The 18,974-nt window shown below is 38.3% G+C and overlaps 2 protein-coding genes across 2 annotated transcripts in view; both read right to left on the bottom strand.

Annotated features, from left to right (window-relative positions):
- The window catches only part of LOC146489171 (serine/threonine-protein phosphatase 2A regulatory subunit B'' subunit gamma-like), a 26,090-nt gene extending 7,116 nt beyond the window's left edge, over positions 1 to 18,974 (bottom strand). The window contains exons 1-14 of the mRNA XM_085106805.1: positions 18,810 to 18,974; positions 8,760 to 8,887; positions 7,978 to 8,082; positions 6,980 to 7,036; positions 6,652 to 6,707; positions 6,424 to 6,480; positions 5,468 to 5,508; positions 4,839 to 4,909; positions 3,260 to 3,304; positions 2,451 to 2,538; positions 1,370 to 1,425; positions 792 to 867; positions 598 to 658; positions 127 to 202 (exon numbers count right to left, since the gene is read on the bottom strand). Of these exons, the coding sequence (XP_084962931.1) occupies positions 127 to 202; positions 598 to 658; positions 792 to 867; positions 1,370 to 1,425; positions 2,451 to 2,538; positions 3,260 to 3,304; positions 4,839 to 4,909; positions 5,468 to 5,508; positions 6,424 to 6,480; positions 6,652 to 6,707; positions 6,980 to 7,036; positions 7,978 to 8,082; positions 8,760 to 8,887; positions 18,810 to 18,879 (987 nt within the window). The 5' untranslated portion in view covers positions 18,880 to 18,974. The remainder of the gene's footprint in view (positions 1 to 126; positions 203 to 597; positions 659 to 791; positions 868 to 1,369; positions 1,426 to 2,450; positions 2,539 to 3,259; positions 3,305 to 4,838; positions 4,910 to 5,467; positions 5,509 to 6,423; positions 6,481 to 6,651; positions 6,708 to 6,979; positions 7,037 to 7,977; positions 8,083 to 8,759; positions 8,888 to 18,809) is intronic.
- Positions 15,079 to 18,662, bottom strand: LOC146489172 (uncharacterized). Its single transcript, XM_085109813.1, has 4 exons — positions 18,645 to 18,662; positions 17,731 to 18,141; positions 17,474 to 17,632; positions 15,079 to 16,991 (listed from the first exon to the last, which is right to left on the bottom strand). The coding sequence occupies exons 1-4, from the start codon at positions 18,660 to 18,662 to the stop codon at positions 16,461 to 16,463; spliced, it is 1,119 nt and encodes a 372-aa protein (XP_084965939.1). The 3' UTR covers positions 15,079 to 16,460.

Here is an 18,974-nt window from a genome sequence, read left to right as displayed (position 1 = left end):
AATATCCCAGGAGTGACTTGATTTTTCTTAGTATCAACACAAGCCTTTAAGTTTAACTTAATGGTATTTAAATTAATAATAATTATAAATGATTTTAAAGCTAGATTTAAAAATGCAGACACTGACCATCTCTCCATCATATGTCAAACATTCCTGGAACACCCGGTCAACAAAAACCTTGGTCAGCGTTCCTGAACCATATCTACAAACACAATAAGTATTAGTTCGAATTCATCTTCAGCCTTCTTAAAATGCACCGTGCAGCAGCTGCTAAAGTTCAAGCTAATTAATTTTTCTTAAAGACCCCTTCAATGGACTTTGGACACTTTCTGTCTACTCCTTGTGTTGTGTTGTCTACAACCACAAAATTTGAAAGGGTTGCATCTTAATAGATAATAACTTTGCTTTTATTCAACATTATTATTAAAGATAATCTACATGATTGTATTATTAAACTAAATTGGAAATTTAGATTCTTTTAAATACCAGCTCACACCTGCTGTCGGTGCAGAAATAAACTCAGACATTTTAAAACACCATTCATAATTATATAAATTTTATTTTACATGCATGCCATTAAACAGCAATCACCATTACCTTGCTAATTCCTCCTTACTCAACATTCCATTGTGATCTGTATCCAGACTCAGATACTGACCTGCAGGGTTTATAGATAGATAAACAAAAATTAATCTCAAGTATTATGCCGAGGCATTAACAGCTCTAACTAATGTTTTATTGAGAGTCAGTGCTTGAATAAAGAGGTGAAAATTTTTTGCAGGTTGTCTTACCATATACCCTAAGGGCTGATGGAGCAGAAAACCAGTTGGCATCTTGCTGTTCCTTGGACAAGTCTTCATCTCTTAGCTAAAGAAGAAGAAATTACACAGTCATGTAAAACTGTTGTCTTGTTCAACTCGCATATTTACATGTACACTCTTAACAACCATCAGATATCTACTAGAATCTCAAGCCATTACAGAAAAGAACTGATTCTGCATGCGCCCATGTCTATCTATACACAGTGCACTATACATTGTTTAATTTTGATTTTTTTAAATATTTTATTAGTAAACTGCCATACAGTAGATTAAGCCTCTTGTACAGAAGGATGTGGCAAGATCGAGATTTAAAATGCATTAGTCTAACCCTGCCAATGAAAGTTGTTGGGCAGCAGCATACTTGTGCATGCACGTGACACTTCATGATTTTGTCTCTTTATAGATGCAGTTTTGAAATTTTAAAATTTGATGTTGGTGCAATTAGGAGTGATAAGAGCAATAAGAATGCCCAGGGATTTCCTCCATGCACAAGCAGCACAATGGTAATTTGGAGAGCCTTGACAGTAGCCCTGCTTTACAATACGTACCTCAAGAAGATCATCGAGGAAACTGCAAGCAAGGATGTCTTGAATTTTGATTTTTCCTGCATGGAGGAGCCAGTGAAAAAAAAAATTAATAATAATTATTTATTTAATAATTATTATTAAACAAATATGAAATATTGATTGAAAAGTTAGACTCCAGAATACGAGTGGTCATGATCATGGTCATTTGATTAAGATTTACAGTCAACCCAGGTCACGCGTGAACGATATTTTTGAAATTTGAACGGAGTTTTGAAATTTACATGTCAGTTTTGAAAATCGCCAACGAGATTTCAGAGTTCCCGTATAAATTTCCCTAGCTTATTGACGGTATAAAGCTATGAATTTTTCTTTACATTGCAAAATTGAATATTTCAAGAATAACAATTGTTTCCCAAGAATTTTGAATCTTTTTTTTTCAGTTAATGCGTCTCTTTCGGAACGATTTCCAGAGAAATGTCCAACATTCCATTCACACGTCGGACATTACAAAGAGAAATTCGAATGGTCATTTCACTCTTGGAAATACTGTTCACGCATGACCTGGGTTGACTGTAATAGCTCTATCTGTTTGGGAGCAGTTTTGTGGAGACCACTACCAGCCTATATGATTTGATCTGCTTTTAAGACCCACCATTCAGAAAACACCAGATGGACAGCATGTCTGTGAGCCTTTGGAAACCAGGCGGTGAGTGTAAATCAAAAGCAACCTTTTAAACAAAAGTCTATATTTTTGGGAAGTCTTTGCATCTTTCAGGCTCACACAGTTTGACAGTAACTATTACCCAGTTCTAATTTGAGGGTTTCATCTAGAGGCTGGTTACAGATTAAGCTTGTCCAGCTACTCTTAAGGTACATGCATGACTGTACATTACAAAAAGGAAGGTTAAAAAGGTAAATTGATAGTTATTGACTACATCATTCTATTTGCCCGATTATATCTGTTCATTAGCTTTTGCTCACCAACTGAAAATGTAACCACACTCTATGTACATGTTATCACTGACAGAGTGCAGCAAATAACAGGATTGAAAAGAAATAAGATTTACTGCAAATATTATTCAAATCACGTTCCCTCCCTCACCTGTTCTTAAAGGATCCAAAAAGAAAAAAAATTTTCTGACAGCTGTGCAGACATAGAAAGAATAGAATGATTTCTCAAGGCCATCCAACTGAAAAAGAAAATAACAGGCTGGGATTAAAACAGGAAACAAATCATGCTGAACATAAATTCTATAACAGTCGGTCCATATCATTTGAAGACAAATTATTTGCACTGCATGTTTTTGTGCATCCTTACTGCACATGTTATTTGTGCCTCAATGTCATGGAATGTCATCAATTCAGCAAGCATACTTGGTATTAAAGAAAAGCCTTGATACAAAGTGTGAGTTGCTATAATAATTACAACTCTTCATGAATTTAATTCTTTTAGATGCAGGGTGGCCCCATTTGTCTTTTGACAGATCACTTTCTTTAATGATTCTATAACTTTTATGAAAAAGTGGGATAAATGTCAATATTAGAGGTTGAAATGTTTGCAATGGATCAAATCTGAGCAGTATAGCCCTAGTGAGGAAAAGGACACTGCACAAAGCAAAAAAAAAAATCTTTCACCTTGGTGGGAATCAAACCCACCATCTACGGATTTGATCGTCTATTGCTTTACTGACTTAGCTAAGAGACCAGATGGGAGCAAGTTGTGGGTGATTATGGTGGTAGTTGCAGCAATACGAATGTGAAGGGTACAAATAAATTTTGTTGCCGGAACAAGACAGGATAAAACTAAAATTTGTTTGGCTGCCCCGCAACGATCAGCTTCTCTTGGCAAATTATCTCAATACCTGCTATAAAAGAGGGACTTACAGTTTATACGATAGCACGTAGAGTTACCTGTGGTAGAGTGGGGATCAACTCCAAGATATAATTTTCCAGGTCCTAGTTAAAAGAAAAATAAATGCTTAATGCAGCTAAATGAACATTAATTTTAACCAAGCTAACAACCACAAGCTTAGTGCTCCTGTCCCATCAGTGGTCTTTTCACCAGAGTGGTCAGTGTTCCAATTTAGCATGTGTTTGTAGCAGTTTTCTTTTAAAACATGTTTGGCAGCAGAGCTTTCCCCCCTCCCGCTTGTTTTTTCTAATCCACTGATCCAATCAGTGTGACAGGTGCCTGGAATGGGGTTCATGGCTGGTTGTGGGGGGTTGCCAGCCAAGGGGGTGGTATTCCATCTAGGCTGGAGATTGCTGACCATATTGGACACCCGAGGCACCCATTTTCCCCTTTTACAAAACGTTGTTGGTTAAACAAAAAATTTAAAATTATAGTGAATAAAATCTTTCAACAATAAAATTAATTTAGCCAAAAGTGTTTTTGGGGAGCTACACATGACAAGAATATAATGCTATTCCATAACACTTTTAATTCACTTTTTAGTTTTCTGAGCATAAAAAAAGCATTCAGTTCATAATCAATGAGGCGAGTTTAAGGATACTTCCTTCTTTCAAGGGTATCCTTCAAGAAAAAAATTGTTTGCACACCAGCCTTAAGACAACTTTACCAAATTATATATCAATGGACAGCTTAAGGTGGGTCGTACTGGTTTCCATACTTTGCCAGATTTTAAAACACGCCTAAACGTTTGTGAACAAGTTTTGGTCATTTTCTTGACACAATAGGTTACTATATCATAGCAACACTACAACCTGTTAAAAACACCCCTAATTTTACCTCTGGGTGGTAGTAACTAAAAACAAGCACTATGACCCCCACTTTTTATGATGGAACTGTAATCTGCAGCATGTTTTAATTATTAAATACTTTGGAAATTTTAAAAAAATTCTATCAGAGGGGTTTAGAGCCACCTTAAATTTTCAGAAATTTTAAGATTTTAGCTTGCAAAGTTCCGTAAACAGCACATGCCTCCACAGGGGATTATAATGCCTCATAATGCCACAAACCAATGAATCAGCAGCACCCCACAGAATCAACTACTGATAATAGAACAGCATTCATGGTAAATTCAGACACAATGATTTCTCAAAATAATTATTATTAATAATAAGGTCTAAAAGTGCTTGCGGACCAAATACACTGTAAATATCCAATGAAAAAATACAAATTCAACACAGGATAATTTTAAACCCAGTTTCTAAGTTACATATTTAAGTTTGATTGCGGATTGAAGTTTAGTTTGGTGTTAATGAAAGTAAATTCAACTATTGATGCAAATGAATGGATACTTTCTGTATTAAAACGAACAACAAATTTAGGTGTAATAATAAAAATATATACCGGTATGCCGTACTAGTTACACTACCCCAATCCAAGTGCCGCCAAACAACTCTACCCCTTGATCAATTATTTAACCATTAAATCATTTAATATCTCACTTTTGGGATGAAATGTTCAGTAATTACTATCATGTCTAGTGGAGTATATCTCCTAAAAGGGTAAAAGAAATAAGCTCACCGACTCTTTCAGGTATCCTTGTCCTGCTACATCATACAAACTGAGTCCTATCCTGGTTTGATGAAGCCAAACTGTCAAAACAAAGAACTTTAGTCCATGCTGTAGCTCCCACATGGCATGGATAACATATGGATGCTAATTATTCCAATATGAGTGTGCACTGAATACAAGATGACAGATAGTCAACAAGGCGTGTGCCAGGTTACCTAAATATAATCATCCTGTATCCAACAAATGTACTTGTAATATTTGCATGTCTTACTAAAAAGAGGCAAGAAAATATTGCTGATTTCGTTTTGCAAGGAAGACAAGAAGATAAGTTTTTATTAATTGCCATATGATTTCTGTTAAAATACTATTAATAATAACTACATTTCAGGCCGCATGCATGAACAAGCACATGGCCATTCAGCTCACGTGGGTGAAAGGTACTGCAGATATTCCATGACAAAGCAAGCAAAATGCTATCTTGCAATCTGGTGAAAAGTGCAGTCCATTCTACTGCACACAGGAAGCATTAAAATCAACTAGTGCTATTAAATAGTTGCAAGTCAGTCAAACATGTTAAGTGGTCAACCACCTGTACACAGATCCCATGCTAACAATAAATTATCAGCATTCCAACTAACCTTTTCGCATTACGTAGTTAAAAAACTGCATAATAGATATCCTGAAATGTTAATGGAAATCAAAAGAAAGCCTAAAGGTTAGTATTGGATTTTTATTTATCTATTGAAGTAAAGTGTCTCATTGATTGATTGCTCATTTCAGTGACCATTTTCAGGACCTCCTTGAAAATCACACATGTACATGTAAGACTGGCTATCACTTACTATTCAATGACTGACTGACTGACTGACTGACTGACTGATTGAATGATTGACTGACTGACTGACTGACTGACTGACTGACTGATTGAATGATTGACTGACTAACTGACTATTGACTGACTGACTGATTGGTTGATTGATTGATTGATTGATTGATTCATTGACTGATCAAAATGTGGAGTACTATTTGTTATGTTTTATTTAATTTTGCAGAGCTCAGGGTTATTGGTTACTTAGTTCACATTTCATATTGTATAGCATTTATGTTGTTAAGCTATTAACTAAAGAAGGCCTACAGTACACAAAATGTGACTGACTGACTGACTGACTGACTGACTGACAGACTGATTGCATGATTAATAGACTGATTGAAATGCAGTGTATTTTTCGTTATGTGTTATCAAATTTTGCAGAGCTGGGTTATTGGTTAGTGCTGTTAAGCTTAGGCTATAGCTACATGTATTAACTAAAGAAGACCTATGGTACACAAAATATTGTATGAATTTAACAATAAAGGTGCCTCAACCAGGGGAGTGATATTTGTAACTATCAAATACTTTTTAATTAAAGTAGAGCTGCATATCTGTAAGGGCTGGCTTTTTGGTCACTTGCAACACCTGTTGCAATCTTATAATTCACAAAATACCAACTAGGTGGCTCACTAAATTGTTTTGTGTGACTTACTTCCTAAACTTATACTACATTCTCTCCACTGAGTAACAAGAAGTAAATATTTGACTTCTATACCAACTAACCTTCCAAATGGATCCTGCTGAAATAACTTGGCAAACACAGTTGCACTGAAGAAAGGTCTGCAATCAGCAAAATAAGAAACAACAATGAAAGTGATCAATGACAGCTTATAAAAACAATATATAGAATTTAACATTTATTAAGCTAACTAGTTCCTCAGTTGCTTGGAATGTTGAGCTATCAAGACTTATCAACACCTGACCCAGTGTTACAATGATGTATAATTTTACCTGCATTTGGCACCAGCTTCTTCTCCCACTTTCAAAAAGTCTTCATAATTGATCAGCTGCAATCAAACGTTGACAAGTAATTTAAAATATGCATCCAAGAAAAAATTTTGTTCAAGTCTAAGCCTGCGAGCAAGCTGTCTATTAGCGTCAGCAGAGAGTGGATCATAGGGCGAGCGGTGAGCAAAGCAAGAGGATTGCGGCAGCAGGGCAGAATCGCTCAATCCTCTTGCGGCTCGTTTTGTTTGTCTAAAAAAGATGAATCAGTATGGAGAATTCTTGTGAATTTATTGTTCAAGAAATAAATTCATTTACTGCAAATACTCTGTACCTGTTCATCTCCAATCACTGGTGGAGTATGATGCTTATCAAGCAAAAACCACAGATTCTAAAAGAAAAAAATAGAAGCACCTTGTTTGTGGATGTTGCATTCGATAATATCGAAGGGGGAAAACAGCAAAAAAGACAAAAATTTAGGGTGCATTTTTTGTAAAAATCCAAATCAAGACTTTGCAATTTGCTTTTTACTGAAATCAAAAATTTGAAATCAAGATTTCTCAATCTCTCCAAAATCTCAGAAAACCATCCAAATTGAAGTTCAAATACAATCAAAACTAAATTAAGTAAATCAATGATAAACTTAAAATTATCAAATTTATTTCAATTTCAATTTTTTTATTTATTTGCCACACATAAAGAAAAAAGAAATGACAATAACAGACACTATGTTAATACAAATTAAACTCATTAACACTAGGTGAGCGTGGGGGAAGTGCCTGTGAGGTTGGTGGAGCCAAGAACTGCATCCGAGTGCAGCAGGTAACCATAACAACCCTGTGAGTGGCATCCACCCAGACACTGTCACACTGTTAATCAGTGGAAAACTAACATACTTACCGCATACTTACCAAGGGCGGGTAGGGTCTGGGAGCAGCAACTTTGCGAGCGTGTGCAACGTGAAGCAACGCAAACGAAATGATCTGACCTCAACAGGCGAGCTGTAAATTCCCAACAGCCCCTGTAATGTATGCGGCCACCCCGAATAATTTGAACGGAAACTACTGGCCAGTACTGTCTCGAGTTTAACTTAGCCTAAATTACATTTAGCCACATTTAAGACACAATGAAGAAAGAAAGTGGGCATTCCAATATTATTGTCAAAATTTCATTGTAATGGAAGCATCAAGCCAGGTGAGACAATGACAAGTCAAACCAAACCATTACTAGATAAATAATAATTATTAATGAAAATTCAAACAAACCAATCAGAACATCATGACCTGAAATACACACTCACACCATTTGAAAATCACAAGTTGCTCTTCTTACCTGCAGTTCATCATTGTCAAGGAGTTCTCTACTTTTTCTCTGAAGAAACACTGCTCTTGCCTCTTCTCTCAGTTTTTGTAATAAAACCTCATCTTCAGATGGAAGCTACAGTAAAAAGCACTTACTTGCCTTAGTTAAGATTCAAGTACAATTGATGTCATAATTTTGTGCTTATGCTATAATGAACATTTGAGAATCCAAACTCACAGTCAAAAAATTTGCCCTGGTCAAACCAGGGCCTCCTGCCAAGTGATCTGTGAGTTATTATAATCACTCAAAAGGAATTTTAATCCCAATGGTGAGTGTACAAGTTTACTAATTTCCAACTCTGCCCAGGCTATGTAGCTGCTTAGTTTGTATTAATTAAAACCCAATGGGACTGGATTTATGAAGTTGCTAGATACGTTGAAATGAATCCTAAACATTGCTGGTACTTGTCTATACTTTTGTATCCAGGTACTTTTTTTTCCCCTCTCCTAAAAAACCAACACTTCTAAATTCCAATTTGATCTGGAAAGTGTCCCAAGTAGTACTCTGCGCTAAATACATTGACACTTTAAATAAAGTGATTTCTTTTTAGTTATTTTATTTTATTTTATTTTATTTATCCTTAAAGGAATAATCTTGACTAAAGATAGTTCTTAAAACCTGGCCTTAGCTGGGTTTTTAGTGCAGGTAATATGGTGTATCCCGCCCATTTCCCCCCTTGGGGACAACTAAATAAGTCAAGTCAAGTAAGCCAATAATAAAGTGCACGCAAATAATTCTTTATAGTTCATTACCTTAAAATAGAACCTTGGAATAGCATCATAGTTCTTGGTGTTGCCTTTTCCTGTTCCTTTCCATTCATTGTAGTATTTGGTGAAAAGTTCTGTCTCACTTGGAGAACTTTGCTCTGCACCATCAGCTTCTAGTATTAAATAGTACACAAGTTCAATAAGGAATGCTTAGTCTTGTGATTTCTCTATTCCTCAGTTGTTTCATTCTGAGTATTGGACGAACCCATTCATATTTTCCTCCACAAAGATTTCTTCTTATGCACAAGAAAGATAACTGAGGAACAGAGGAAATGCAAGACTACTGTGCCTGTATTGATTTCATAGCCCTACTACATGTATCCCCAGTTTCCCATCTTGCATAGCCTGCGAGCAAGCTCTCTTGGGGGTGGGGGGGGGGGGGGGGCGGGAGGGAGAAAGAGGAGAGGGCTTGCAACGATGTCTCAGGAATTTTCATTTCTGCGTTGAATTTTTCAACGCGAAATGCTGATTGGTGGATATTGAATTCGGTGCTTATGTCATTGCTCTTCGCGTGCGTCGTGTTGACAACACAAAAACGGTGGCGGAGTTTCTATCTGTGAAGGTTGCGAGAATTTCTCTAAATAACTTAGGTTTTCTCTGAATTAAAACCCGAGCAAAGTCAAGCTGCCAATGCTTTACTTCAAAGTAGCGATGTTCTTGCAGTCTTACCTACGAGATTTGGGACAAGTTTGATATTTATATCTTTTGCAGCAATTGAAAGTCTAAAATCTAACATCAAACAATGTTAGTTAGTTGTTTGCCCATTGCAAAGTATCATTATCGATTACTTAATAGCAGAAGCAAGAAGAATGGGGATGCCTGCCGCTTTGATTGCCGTTATTTCAGATGGAGAGTCAAGGTCGGCCAAATTTAAGCTTTTGTTTGGTGTTTGGCTCAGCCGAAAAAAATTATATGAACGTCTTTCAGCTTACGCCACAAATTAAAGCTTTCTGAATATTATTATTGACTCAATTCCGAGTGCTTCGGTACGGCGTTAGCAGCGAACTGCCAGTTTTTTAGGGCAACGTTCTTTAGAAGCGCAATGGTTTTCTTTTGATCTGGCACTCACACGTCTGCTTTGCTACTCGTTCACAACATCACAAATTTCATACGAGTTGAGTGTTCCAATGAAACCACATTGTCGATATTGAGAATTGCGTCCTAGTTCTCGGAGTCCCGGCTGCAAAATTGAGATCCCTCCTATTTCCTTGCACTGCTTCTTTTTCCCTGGCCGGACCGTGTCTAGTTTTTGACATTTTTTATGTCCAGTAGTTTTGTGGCGTTGACACTGCAGTCGGCAAGATTCTCTTGACCCTTGGGACGACATTTGTGACCTCGACCTTTTGGTCAATCGGCTTTTAGTGTGCTCACAATTAAGTAAAATCCTTCACCTAATTTTCTGATTTTTGTGGCACTCGGTAGGCATACTCGATCAGAGAAACTATAGTTTTTGTCAGCAAGGATTCCTGTCTTTCGAAGTGTATCTGATAACATTGTACCTTTCACATGTTTGTTTACGTTTGCTATCGTTTCCGGTGTGCGCTGATTGGCCACATTCTGACAGCTAAGACAGCAGGGAGCCGCGTGGAGTATTGGGGGCGGCATTCAAATTCCTGAGATATCGTTGCAAGCTCTCTCTTCTATCCCCTTCCCGCCCCCCACCCCCAAGAGAGCTTGCTCACAGGCTACATCTTGCACAGTATTATACCCAACTGGTAGTGAACTTTGACACTTTTAGACGCCTCAAATGCAGGGAAGAAAAATTGATGAGGCTTTTTTTCTCGATTTTCGTACAAGAACAACATGAAGATTTGATCAATCAAATTAAATTAGCTTTCATTGCACATGGCTTTGATTTTTCAGCTTGGTTTTGGGTTGGTTCACCATTTAAAGTTGCCGCAAAAGGAACTTGGTGAAACTGACAGGAAAATTTGACAAGCACTTTTAAACAACAGTAGTGTGGAAAGAAAAAGTTGTTTTATGAAGTTTAGAGATCAAGAAGTGTTGGATGTCAGATTCTCATACAGATGAAAGTAGTTGAAAAACATGAGCACAGTGTAAATGCTGGTGAAAATTTTAATTCATTTTGTCAGACAGGTGCATTAGAAAATCTGTAGTCCAAGGTAAGAAAGAGCCCATCTTAAATTGGCAGACATGTTGCAGGCTAGTTTTTTGCCCTGCCAGTACATCACAGTGGTTGACCTGGCGAAATCCAGTGCACAACACAACATGCCTGTAGTACTGGAAACCCAGAAACCAAATTTCACCTCACTATATGGACGAGTTGTATAATACTTTTAAGTCAGGCAAAAGTAGTTTCCACCACGTTTGCATTACTCTGAAAATTTTAAAGGCAGGTACAAAAGTCGGACCGGATCAACTCGGACTGCCAGTCCGGGTCGGATCAACTCGGATCAACTCGGATCGCCTCGGATCATGAAAAAACACAAAAAATTAAGGTGATTCCATCAAATTGCATTGCGCATCCTTGCTACGCATAATTTTTCGAGTCATTTAGCGCGCGCACGAGCGCGCACACACAACATTACGGGATTTCCTTGAGGTTAAGCTCGGCAGGAAAATAAATGGTCCTTTTCTTCTAAACGAGCACGGTGACCCCCATTTTTTAATGCATCAATTTAAATGTCATACGGTTGACCACTATAAATCACGATTTAAAGAAAAGTTTAATACTCTACTTCGAGAAATTTTCATTTTAATGCTTTAAAAAGCACGTATTTAGGTAGTGCTGCTTACGTGCACATGCAGCAAAATCTTTGATTTCTTTTATAATCTTAATTCCAGTTCAATGAAAATAGTTTGTTGTGTAAGATTAAAGTAAATTTTGTTGAACTGCTGCGATATTTTAATGCAAGAAATTAATTTTTCTAGAAATGATAGTTTCCTTTTCTGATTACTAGCGTTCCTAATATAAACCTCGTGGGTCATCTATTTACTATAATAGCCATCCAGGTTGCACAAAAATGAGCAAGGTGACCCCCATTTTTTATTGCATTTTTGTAATGCTCATAACATAGTCATGAACTTGACCAAGTCTTAGACAATTTAAATACTACTTTTTTTTCAGCGGAATCACCTTAAATGAAATTGAGAGTTTTATCCATTTGAAGGTTAAAATTCCGGTCAAAAATGGGCCAAATCAGGGGGGGCTAGCAGCGAGGCCTGGAACCGAGTATTGATGATCGCCCCAGTTAAGAAATTTGACCGAGCGAGACTAAGTACCGATTTTTTGATAAACAAACATGGCGGCGATTTTATGTGAAGGCGCGTCTGTGCGGATTCGCAAATAATTTGGCTATTCGACGTCCAAACATCACAGGAAAGTTTCGGTCTCTCTTTTACCTGAAGTTTGGTCATCAAGAGGGATCACGGATGCAAATTCTGCAGCGAAAAACGAAAATACTGTAACCAACGACTAGCTGACCCACATAGTTCACAGGGCTAGACCAGTGAGACTTCTTCCATTCCACTTTATCGTTACCTTCCCTATAGATTTTTTCATTTAAGTACACTGTAGAATCTCTCCCTTTACAGCAACTACCCACTGGGAGTCAACAAACTGTGGATGCTCTGATGATCTAATTCTCTGTTTTGCTTAAGTTAAAATGTTATTGTCATGCCCATACTCTCAACAACAGATTTTTCTTCTCTAATCTCTTCTAAATGGTGAGCAGTTGAGAGGTGATGTTAGCAGCATTTTGCTCTTCAACTTTGCCGAGTGAGCCACAAATATTGACTTTTGAATTCATTATGTATGCTTGGTAATAAATCTCATCATTTTAAAGAGATGAAGTTATCTTTCATTAATTTAGATTTTGTCTGTCATACCTCTGGGGTGAGAACTGGAACATAAAAGAGGCAGGGCGCAGCAATACTCCAGCCAGTCATTACACTGTGCAAGTGTGTGAAAACGTGCAGTAATTGCATAATTTACAATATGCTAATTACACTTGACTATGTTACACAATATGTACCAATTAAACAGTATTGCAGTATGTTACAGTTCTGATGTATATTGTCATGTTTTGATGACATAATTATACTGCAGAGTAATGTGGTCAGCTGGGTTAATCCTCGAGTTGCTAGAAACACTTCAGTTATCAAGGGGTGATAATTTACTTTTAGATTGTCTTCTTTGAAATGGCTGTTCAATACATAGAGAAACCATGGTTGATTTACCATCCCGGAATCTATTTGGTACTGTATCTCCCTTGCAGTTGGTTGTTAGGGTGTATTCCCAGTAGCCCCATTTTGGCATCCACCAATGGGGGAAAACCACCATACCGATACAGGTGTTCATGGACATCTGTATTGTAAAGGGCGACAGGTAATACAATAATATTTACATGTACCTTCCAAGGTTTCTGCACATGCATGTGGTTTCTGCAAGATCTCAGTGTACCAGTACATTGTTCACCCGGTGCTACTGAACTCAACTTCCCAATTTTTTGCACGAGAGAATAAGGACCTGAATGTCTTTTCACGTAAGTTAATCTCCCCATACAGACAAGAGACAAACACCCTTGCAACCACTCATACAAACCTGGTAGCTCTATTCACAATAATGTTGAGCAATCTTCTTCTGAGATCTTTATCAGCTATCCTTTCCAGTTGCAAAATTTTCTTATCCAAAAATTTCTTAAGGACTCAAGCCGTTTTCCTTGTGTATGCATTTAAACAATTTGTGCATTAAAATTAAACTTACAGGAATAACTGTCGTCACGCAACATTTAAACAGAGGGAGAATTCCGTAAAATAAACATGCTGTTTCATTCGTAACGACGCTTTCAACAGTTGATACGCATAAAATGTGGCACAAATACTTTTAATACGCTTACATTAAAGTTCCAAGCCGATCTTGAGAAATAAGCTTACATTCTGGGCTTTCGCGATGACAGTCGTGAAACACTGCGTGGCTTCTAGTTTCTTCAGAACTGAACAACAATCGAAATTGAACTCTACTATTTTGTCGACGTACAATATCTTCGTGAGACGACGAAAACCATAATCGTTCGCTACACTACAAATCATATTCTTCACCACATACACTCGCTGAAAACATGTCGCTCGCAATTTCATTGCTGACGACTCTACTAACCTAAATCAAAGCTGGCACCTCATTCCAGCGGTCTTGATTAATCGCAGTGTTCAAACTTCGTACTACCGCAAAATAACATGCTAACAGTAAAGTAACAATGACTTAATACGAATGCGTTTTCCTCCGTCGAGTCGCCACAGACAAAATAGCATGAATCCTTCGCATTTCGCGCATGCTCGTTACGGTTTTCGATTGATTGACAGATTTCTTTACTGGGGCGATCATCACTTTCCGAAAAGCGGCAAGATCAAAGGCAGCTGCCAGCCCCCCCTGGGCCAAATTAAGAAAGACTCGCGACGCTTCTCCGTGTCGTGCTGTGTAGTCAAGCCGCCATTTTGTATTCTAAGTACCAGTTCCTCTCGGACTCGTCTCGCGTTCATCTGTTCCGTCGATCTCCTCGATCATGGACCCAGATGAAGATAAAATTTAGGCCATCTTTGTCAGGGAATTTGTATCCGACCACCAAAATGATAGTTTCAGTAATTAAGAATGTATATATATGCTTATTTTTCACAGCAGGCGATGTTTTTTTTTTATGTGAGAAAGTAAAGAGGGCGAGGTGAGTGTTGTGCACATTGTAATGAAGGAGTGGATGCGTGACACAAGTTATGCGCATTTTCGTATAAAACGTCAACCATTTTGGACTGAAATCCCTTGACGTCAAGCAGGCCAAGTTTTGCTTAATGATTAGCTAAATCTATCAACTTCCTGCTCTCCTGTTCCTGTTACTTCCAAACGGAAGTCAAGCGAATTTCTGCGAAATCACCTAGCGTAACAGAAATGGGTTATGACTGAAACTATCATTTTGGTGGACGGATATAAATTCACTGACAAAGATGGCCTAGATTTTACCTTCACCTGGGTCCATGATCTTGCAGATTGACGCAGTGGGATCAGGGATGGATGAACACGAGACGAGTCCGAGAGGAACTGGTACTTAGAATACAAAATGGCGGCTTGACTACACGGCACGACACGGAGAAACGTCATGAGTCTTTCTTAATTTGGCCCATTTTTGACCGAAATTTTAACCTTCAAATGGGTAACAGTTTCAATTTCATTTATGTTTTTTCATGATCCAAGGCAATCCGAGTCGATCCGAGTTGATCCGACCCGGACTGGCGGTCTGAGTTGATCCGGTCCGACTTTTGTACCTGCCTAAATTTTAATGTGGTATTGACGAATTACGGTCGTTTCGCCTACGGGTCGTTTCGCCTACTGTCTGTTCGCCTACGACTTGAGGTGATTCGCCTACGGGTCGTTTCGCCTACGGTCTGTATTCGCCTACGACTAAAGTCGATTCGCCTACGTCTTATAAATATGTCAGTTCGTGTACGTCGTAAAACACATCCTACACTAGTTGATTCATCTGTTTTATGCACGATCGGCTCTTCAGTTGAGTCAATTCCCAAAGCGTAATTTTGTGTGCTAAATAAACCAACTCAATATTAACTGCCGCTTTGGAGTTAAGTTGCCTTCACACTCAAAATCAAGCCTAACGAAGCTCCAATTACACTCAGCATAAAGCGTGTTCATTTCGCGACATTTTTATTCTAATACACTTTTTACATGCGGGGACGTTTAGGTAATCCGAGTGACACCCGCCCCTTAAACATTTTTATTCTAATATACTTATTACATGCGGGGACATTTAGGTAATCTGAGTGACACCCGCCCCTTAAACATTTTTATTCTAATATACTTATTACATGCGGGGACGTTTAGGTAATCCGAGTGACACCCGCCCCTTAAACATTTTTATTCTAATATACTTATTACATGCAGGGACTTTTAGGTAATCCGAGTGACACCCGCCCCTTAAACATTTTTATTCTAATATACTTATTACATGCGGGGACGTTTAGGTAATCTGAGTGACACCTGCCCCTTAAACATTTTTATTCTAATATACTTATTACATGCGGGGACGTTTAGGTAATCCGAGTGACACCCGCCCCTTAAACATTTTTATTCTAATATACTTATTACATGCAGGGACTTTTAGGTAATCCGAGTGACACCCGCCCCTTAAACATTTTTATTCTAATATACTTATTACATGCGGGGACGTTTAGGTTATCCTAGTGACACCCGCCCCTAAAACCGAGATTAAGTTCGATGCTTATTTAAATTTGGCGATCATTAATTGAGATCATAAGTTCGTAATTCTATCTTAACCAATGTAATTTAACCCAACTCGACTTAGCTTAACTTTGATGCTTATCGATTTCGAAATTCCAGCCTTGTTCTACCCTAAATTAATGTGTAACTTAACCTAAGGTAAAGTCAACCTTAGAAAACTTAGCTTAACTTTGACACTTGTCAATCTTGAGATGATAAGTTCGTAATTCTATCTTAACCAACGTAATTTAACTCAACTCGACTTAACGATGCTTATCGATTTCGAAATTCTATCTTAACCAACGTAATTTAACTCAACTCGACTTAACCTCGATGCTTATCGATTTCGAAATTCCAGCCTTGTTCTATGTCTAAATTAATATGTAACTTAACCTAAGGTAAAGTCAACCTTAGAAAACTTAGCTTAACTTTCAGACTTGTCAATCTTACTGGCTACGAGCCGGTCCATTCAGGTGGGAACAGCAGCGGAGTAATTGTGAAGCACTCTTGGCGCCTGTCTGGTACTGCTCCCAGGCGTCGAACAGTCTCTGTTGGAGTTGCCTGTACTTTTTTCTCTGTATTCGCTTTAACTTCTTGTCTGAAACAAGCTTGATTGTTATGGCAGTTAAGCGGGCTTCTCGATGAAGAAGTTCGATTAACAGATAAAACTGCAATCTGCTTTGGCCACTGGCTCGGCAGTTCAGTGCGTTGTGCCACCCCTCTATGTCATTGTTGGTCCGGATGGGTTCGTTAAAGACACTCCAATCTTTTGGGGCGAAGATGGTACTCTCGATCCACTGCTCCTTGATGTAGTTAGTGAGACTGCGGAGGGGCTGGGTTTGTGCCTGAACGCAGAGGCGCACGAACATAGGTCTGATTTCGTGGTGAGGCAGGAACGGAAGGGCCATGAGTTTGCGGATAAACCGGTAGGTTGCGTCGTCGTGGCTGTATGCGGTTTGGATACCAAGCTCTTGCACCTATGGTAGACAAATAGGTAAAATTTGTGAGCTTAAGGACTACTGGTGATGTTACACGGGATGACATTCTTTCACTAACGTTCTAACAGTAGTATTTAAGAGGTTACTTAAGAGGAAATTATTTCGATAAACGAGGCGGCTGATAAAAAAATACATAAATGGCAACAAAGTTTGGTTTGACGGCATTAAATGGTAACTTCAACTTTATATTCTAAGGCGAAAAATGAAAATACAATCTCTTGTTTTCGAAAACTGCCCAGCACTAAAATTACAATGTAAACAATGAAACATCTAATATTTTTCAGCATGGTTTCAACAATTTCACAGAAAAAGTGAAGAAATGACACTGTAGGAACCAAACAAGTGTCTCCAAAAGTTTTATTTGTCTGCAATAAACTGGTATTCAAATCCACTTCGTGAATAATTGTTAAAAATTTGTTTCATAAAAAAAACAACACTAAAGATGTGAAATCTGAACTAACCTTTCTCCACAGAGCCTGGGTCCAGTGGAAAACGCAGCCTTGAAGCTGCACTGCTGGCAGGACTGATCTTAGCGCTTTCCAGATGGCCTTTTCGAAGTCCAGGGTGACCTGCTGGACACTTGGCTGAATTGGCAGGAGGCGGATTATTTCCTTCATTACCTAATTTTGTGAGGAGAAAAATAAATGATGTTAGGCATGCCGGAAATTTTATTACACTAAGCTTTAGAATACATATATAACTCTAAATAGATAACTACCTTTTTGTAGTCTTTAGTACTCTTCCCGGACATGAGGACGAACACCAGTGGTACTTGTTTTGCGTGATCACCTGAGCGAACGAAGGCATTAATCGTTACCAGTTGCTGGAATGGTTTGCGCACAAGTTTAAAAGTACCATCAAGATACCAAGACTTGGCTTTCGCGAGGATCGTCAGTTGTTCGTCTGTAGCGAAGATGAGAGGCCTTCTTTCCTTGACGTAAACATCTGCCTGGAAGAACCCCTGCGGAATGCGGAATGCAGCAACTGGTACTGGCGTCTCGTCTCTACAATTGATGCAAGTCCATAAAATGTCCTGGCCGGTCCTTACTGCCTGTCGATACGTGGCTCTGTCAACGCCAGTGTGACAACGACGGTGTTGCCATCTGTCGCATCCGCCGCAGAGTAGGGCCTCTTAGCGGGAGTTTACAATTTCTGCACAAAAGATGCAGTAAAATTCCTCCATGATATCGATGATTATTACTTTGTTAATAGTGTAGATTGACTTTTCGAATACTGTTGTTCTAACAAACTGGTGACATGAGAATAAAAATATCGACTTTTGTTGTTGTGTTTTCTTTTTAAGGTTCCAATGACCAAAGACTTTAATAATTCAGATTTAAAATTCAACATATGAATCGTAGGCGAACTGACATATAAGACGTAGGCGAATCAACTCTAGACGTAGGCGAACAGCCAGTAGGCGAAACGACCCGTAGGCGAAACGACCGGATTCCGGTATTGACCATGAAACCTTTCATTCGCAACCAAGCACTCAAGGCTAACCTTGCCGTCAAAAAGTTAAAAAAATATTCTTCCTTTGGTTCTTATTTCTGTCTAGCTAACCAGCGAATACAGTGTAAAGTAAATTCAGTCGACCCAGCGGCAAAAATATTCAGCTAGTGTACAACTTACAGGGCGCAATAGATACATGTTTAACCGACGGATAGGGTTTTGTCCCCTTTTCAAGCTACAAATCAGTTGGAGTAGAGATACACTGTAAATCTCACGACTGCTATAAACAGTATGAATAGTACAGCTACAGTACTGGTCAAAATAATAACAAAAAAAAGCTCCTACTTTCTTTTTTCTCTGCCTTTTTCCTGTTGTTGAACCTTCGTAACGTCTCTACCCATCCTGAACCGCTCATTTCACCGGGTAAACTTCATTTATGTCAAGAAAAATAGATATTTAAGCTGTAAAATATTACGACCCAGCTTCCCGCCATGTTTTATTTTCGAAGAT

Source organism: Pavona decussata, unplaced genomic scaffold (assembly GCF_977016875.1).
Source record: "Pavona decussata unplaced genomic scaffold, jaPavDecu1.1 SCAFFOLD_6, whole genome shotgun sequence".
In the NCBI taxonomy this organism is placed as follows: Eukaryota; Metazoa; Cnidaria; class Anthozoa; order Scleractinia; family Agariciidae; genus Pavona; species Pavona decussata.
This window is presented reverse-complemented; position numbering and strand designations above follow the sequence as displayed.

Coding starts and splice junctions, on each gene's coding strand:
- LOC146489172 (XM_085109813.1), bottom strand. Junction 17,633..17,730: donor GTACTAAAGACTACAAAAAG/GTAGTTATCTAT, acceptor TCACAAAATTAG/GTAATGAAGGAAATAATCCG. Junction 16,992..17,473: donor CCCAGGCTCTGTGGAGAAAG/GTTAGTTCAGAT, acceptor TGTCTACCATAG/GTGCAAGAGCTTGGTATCCA.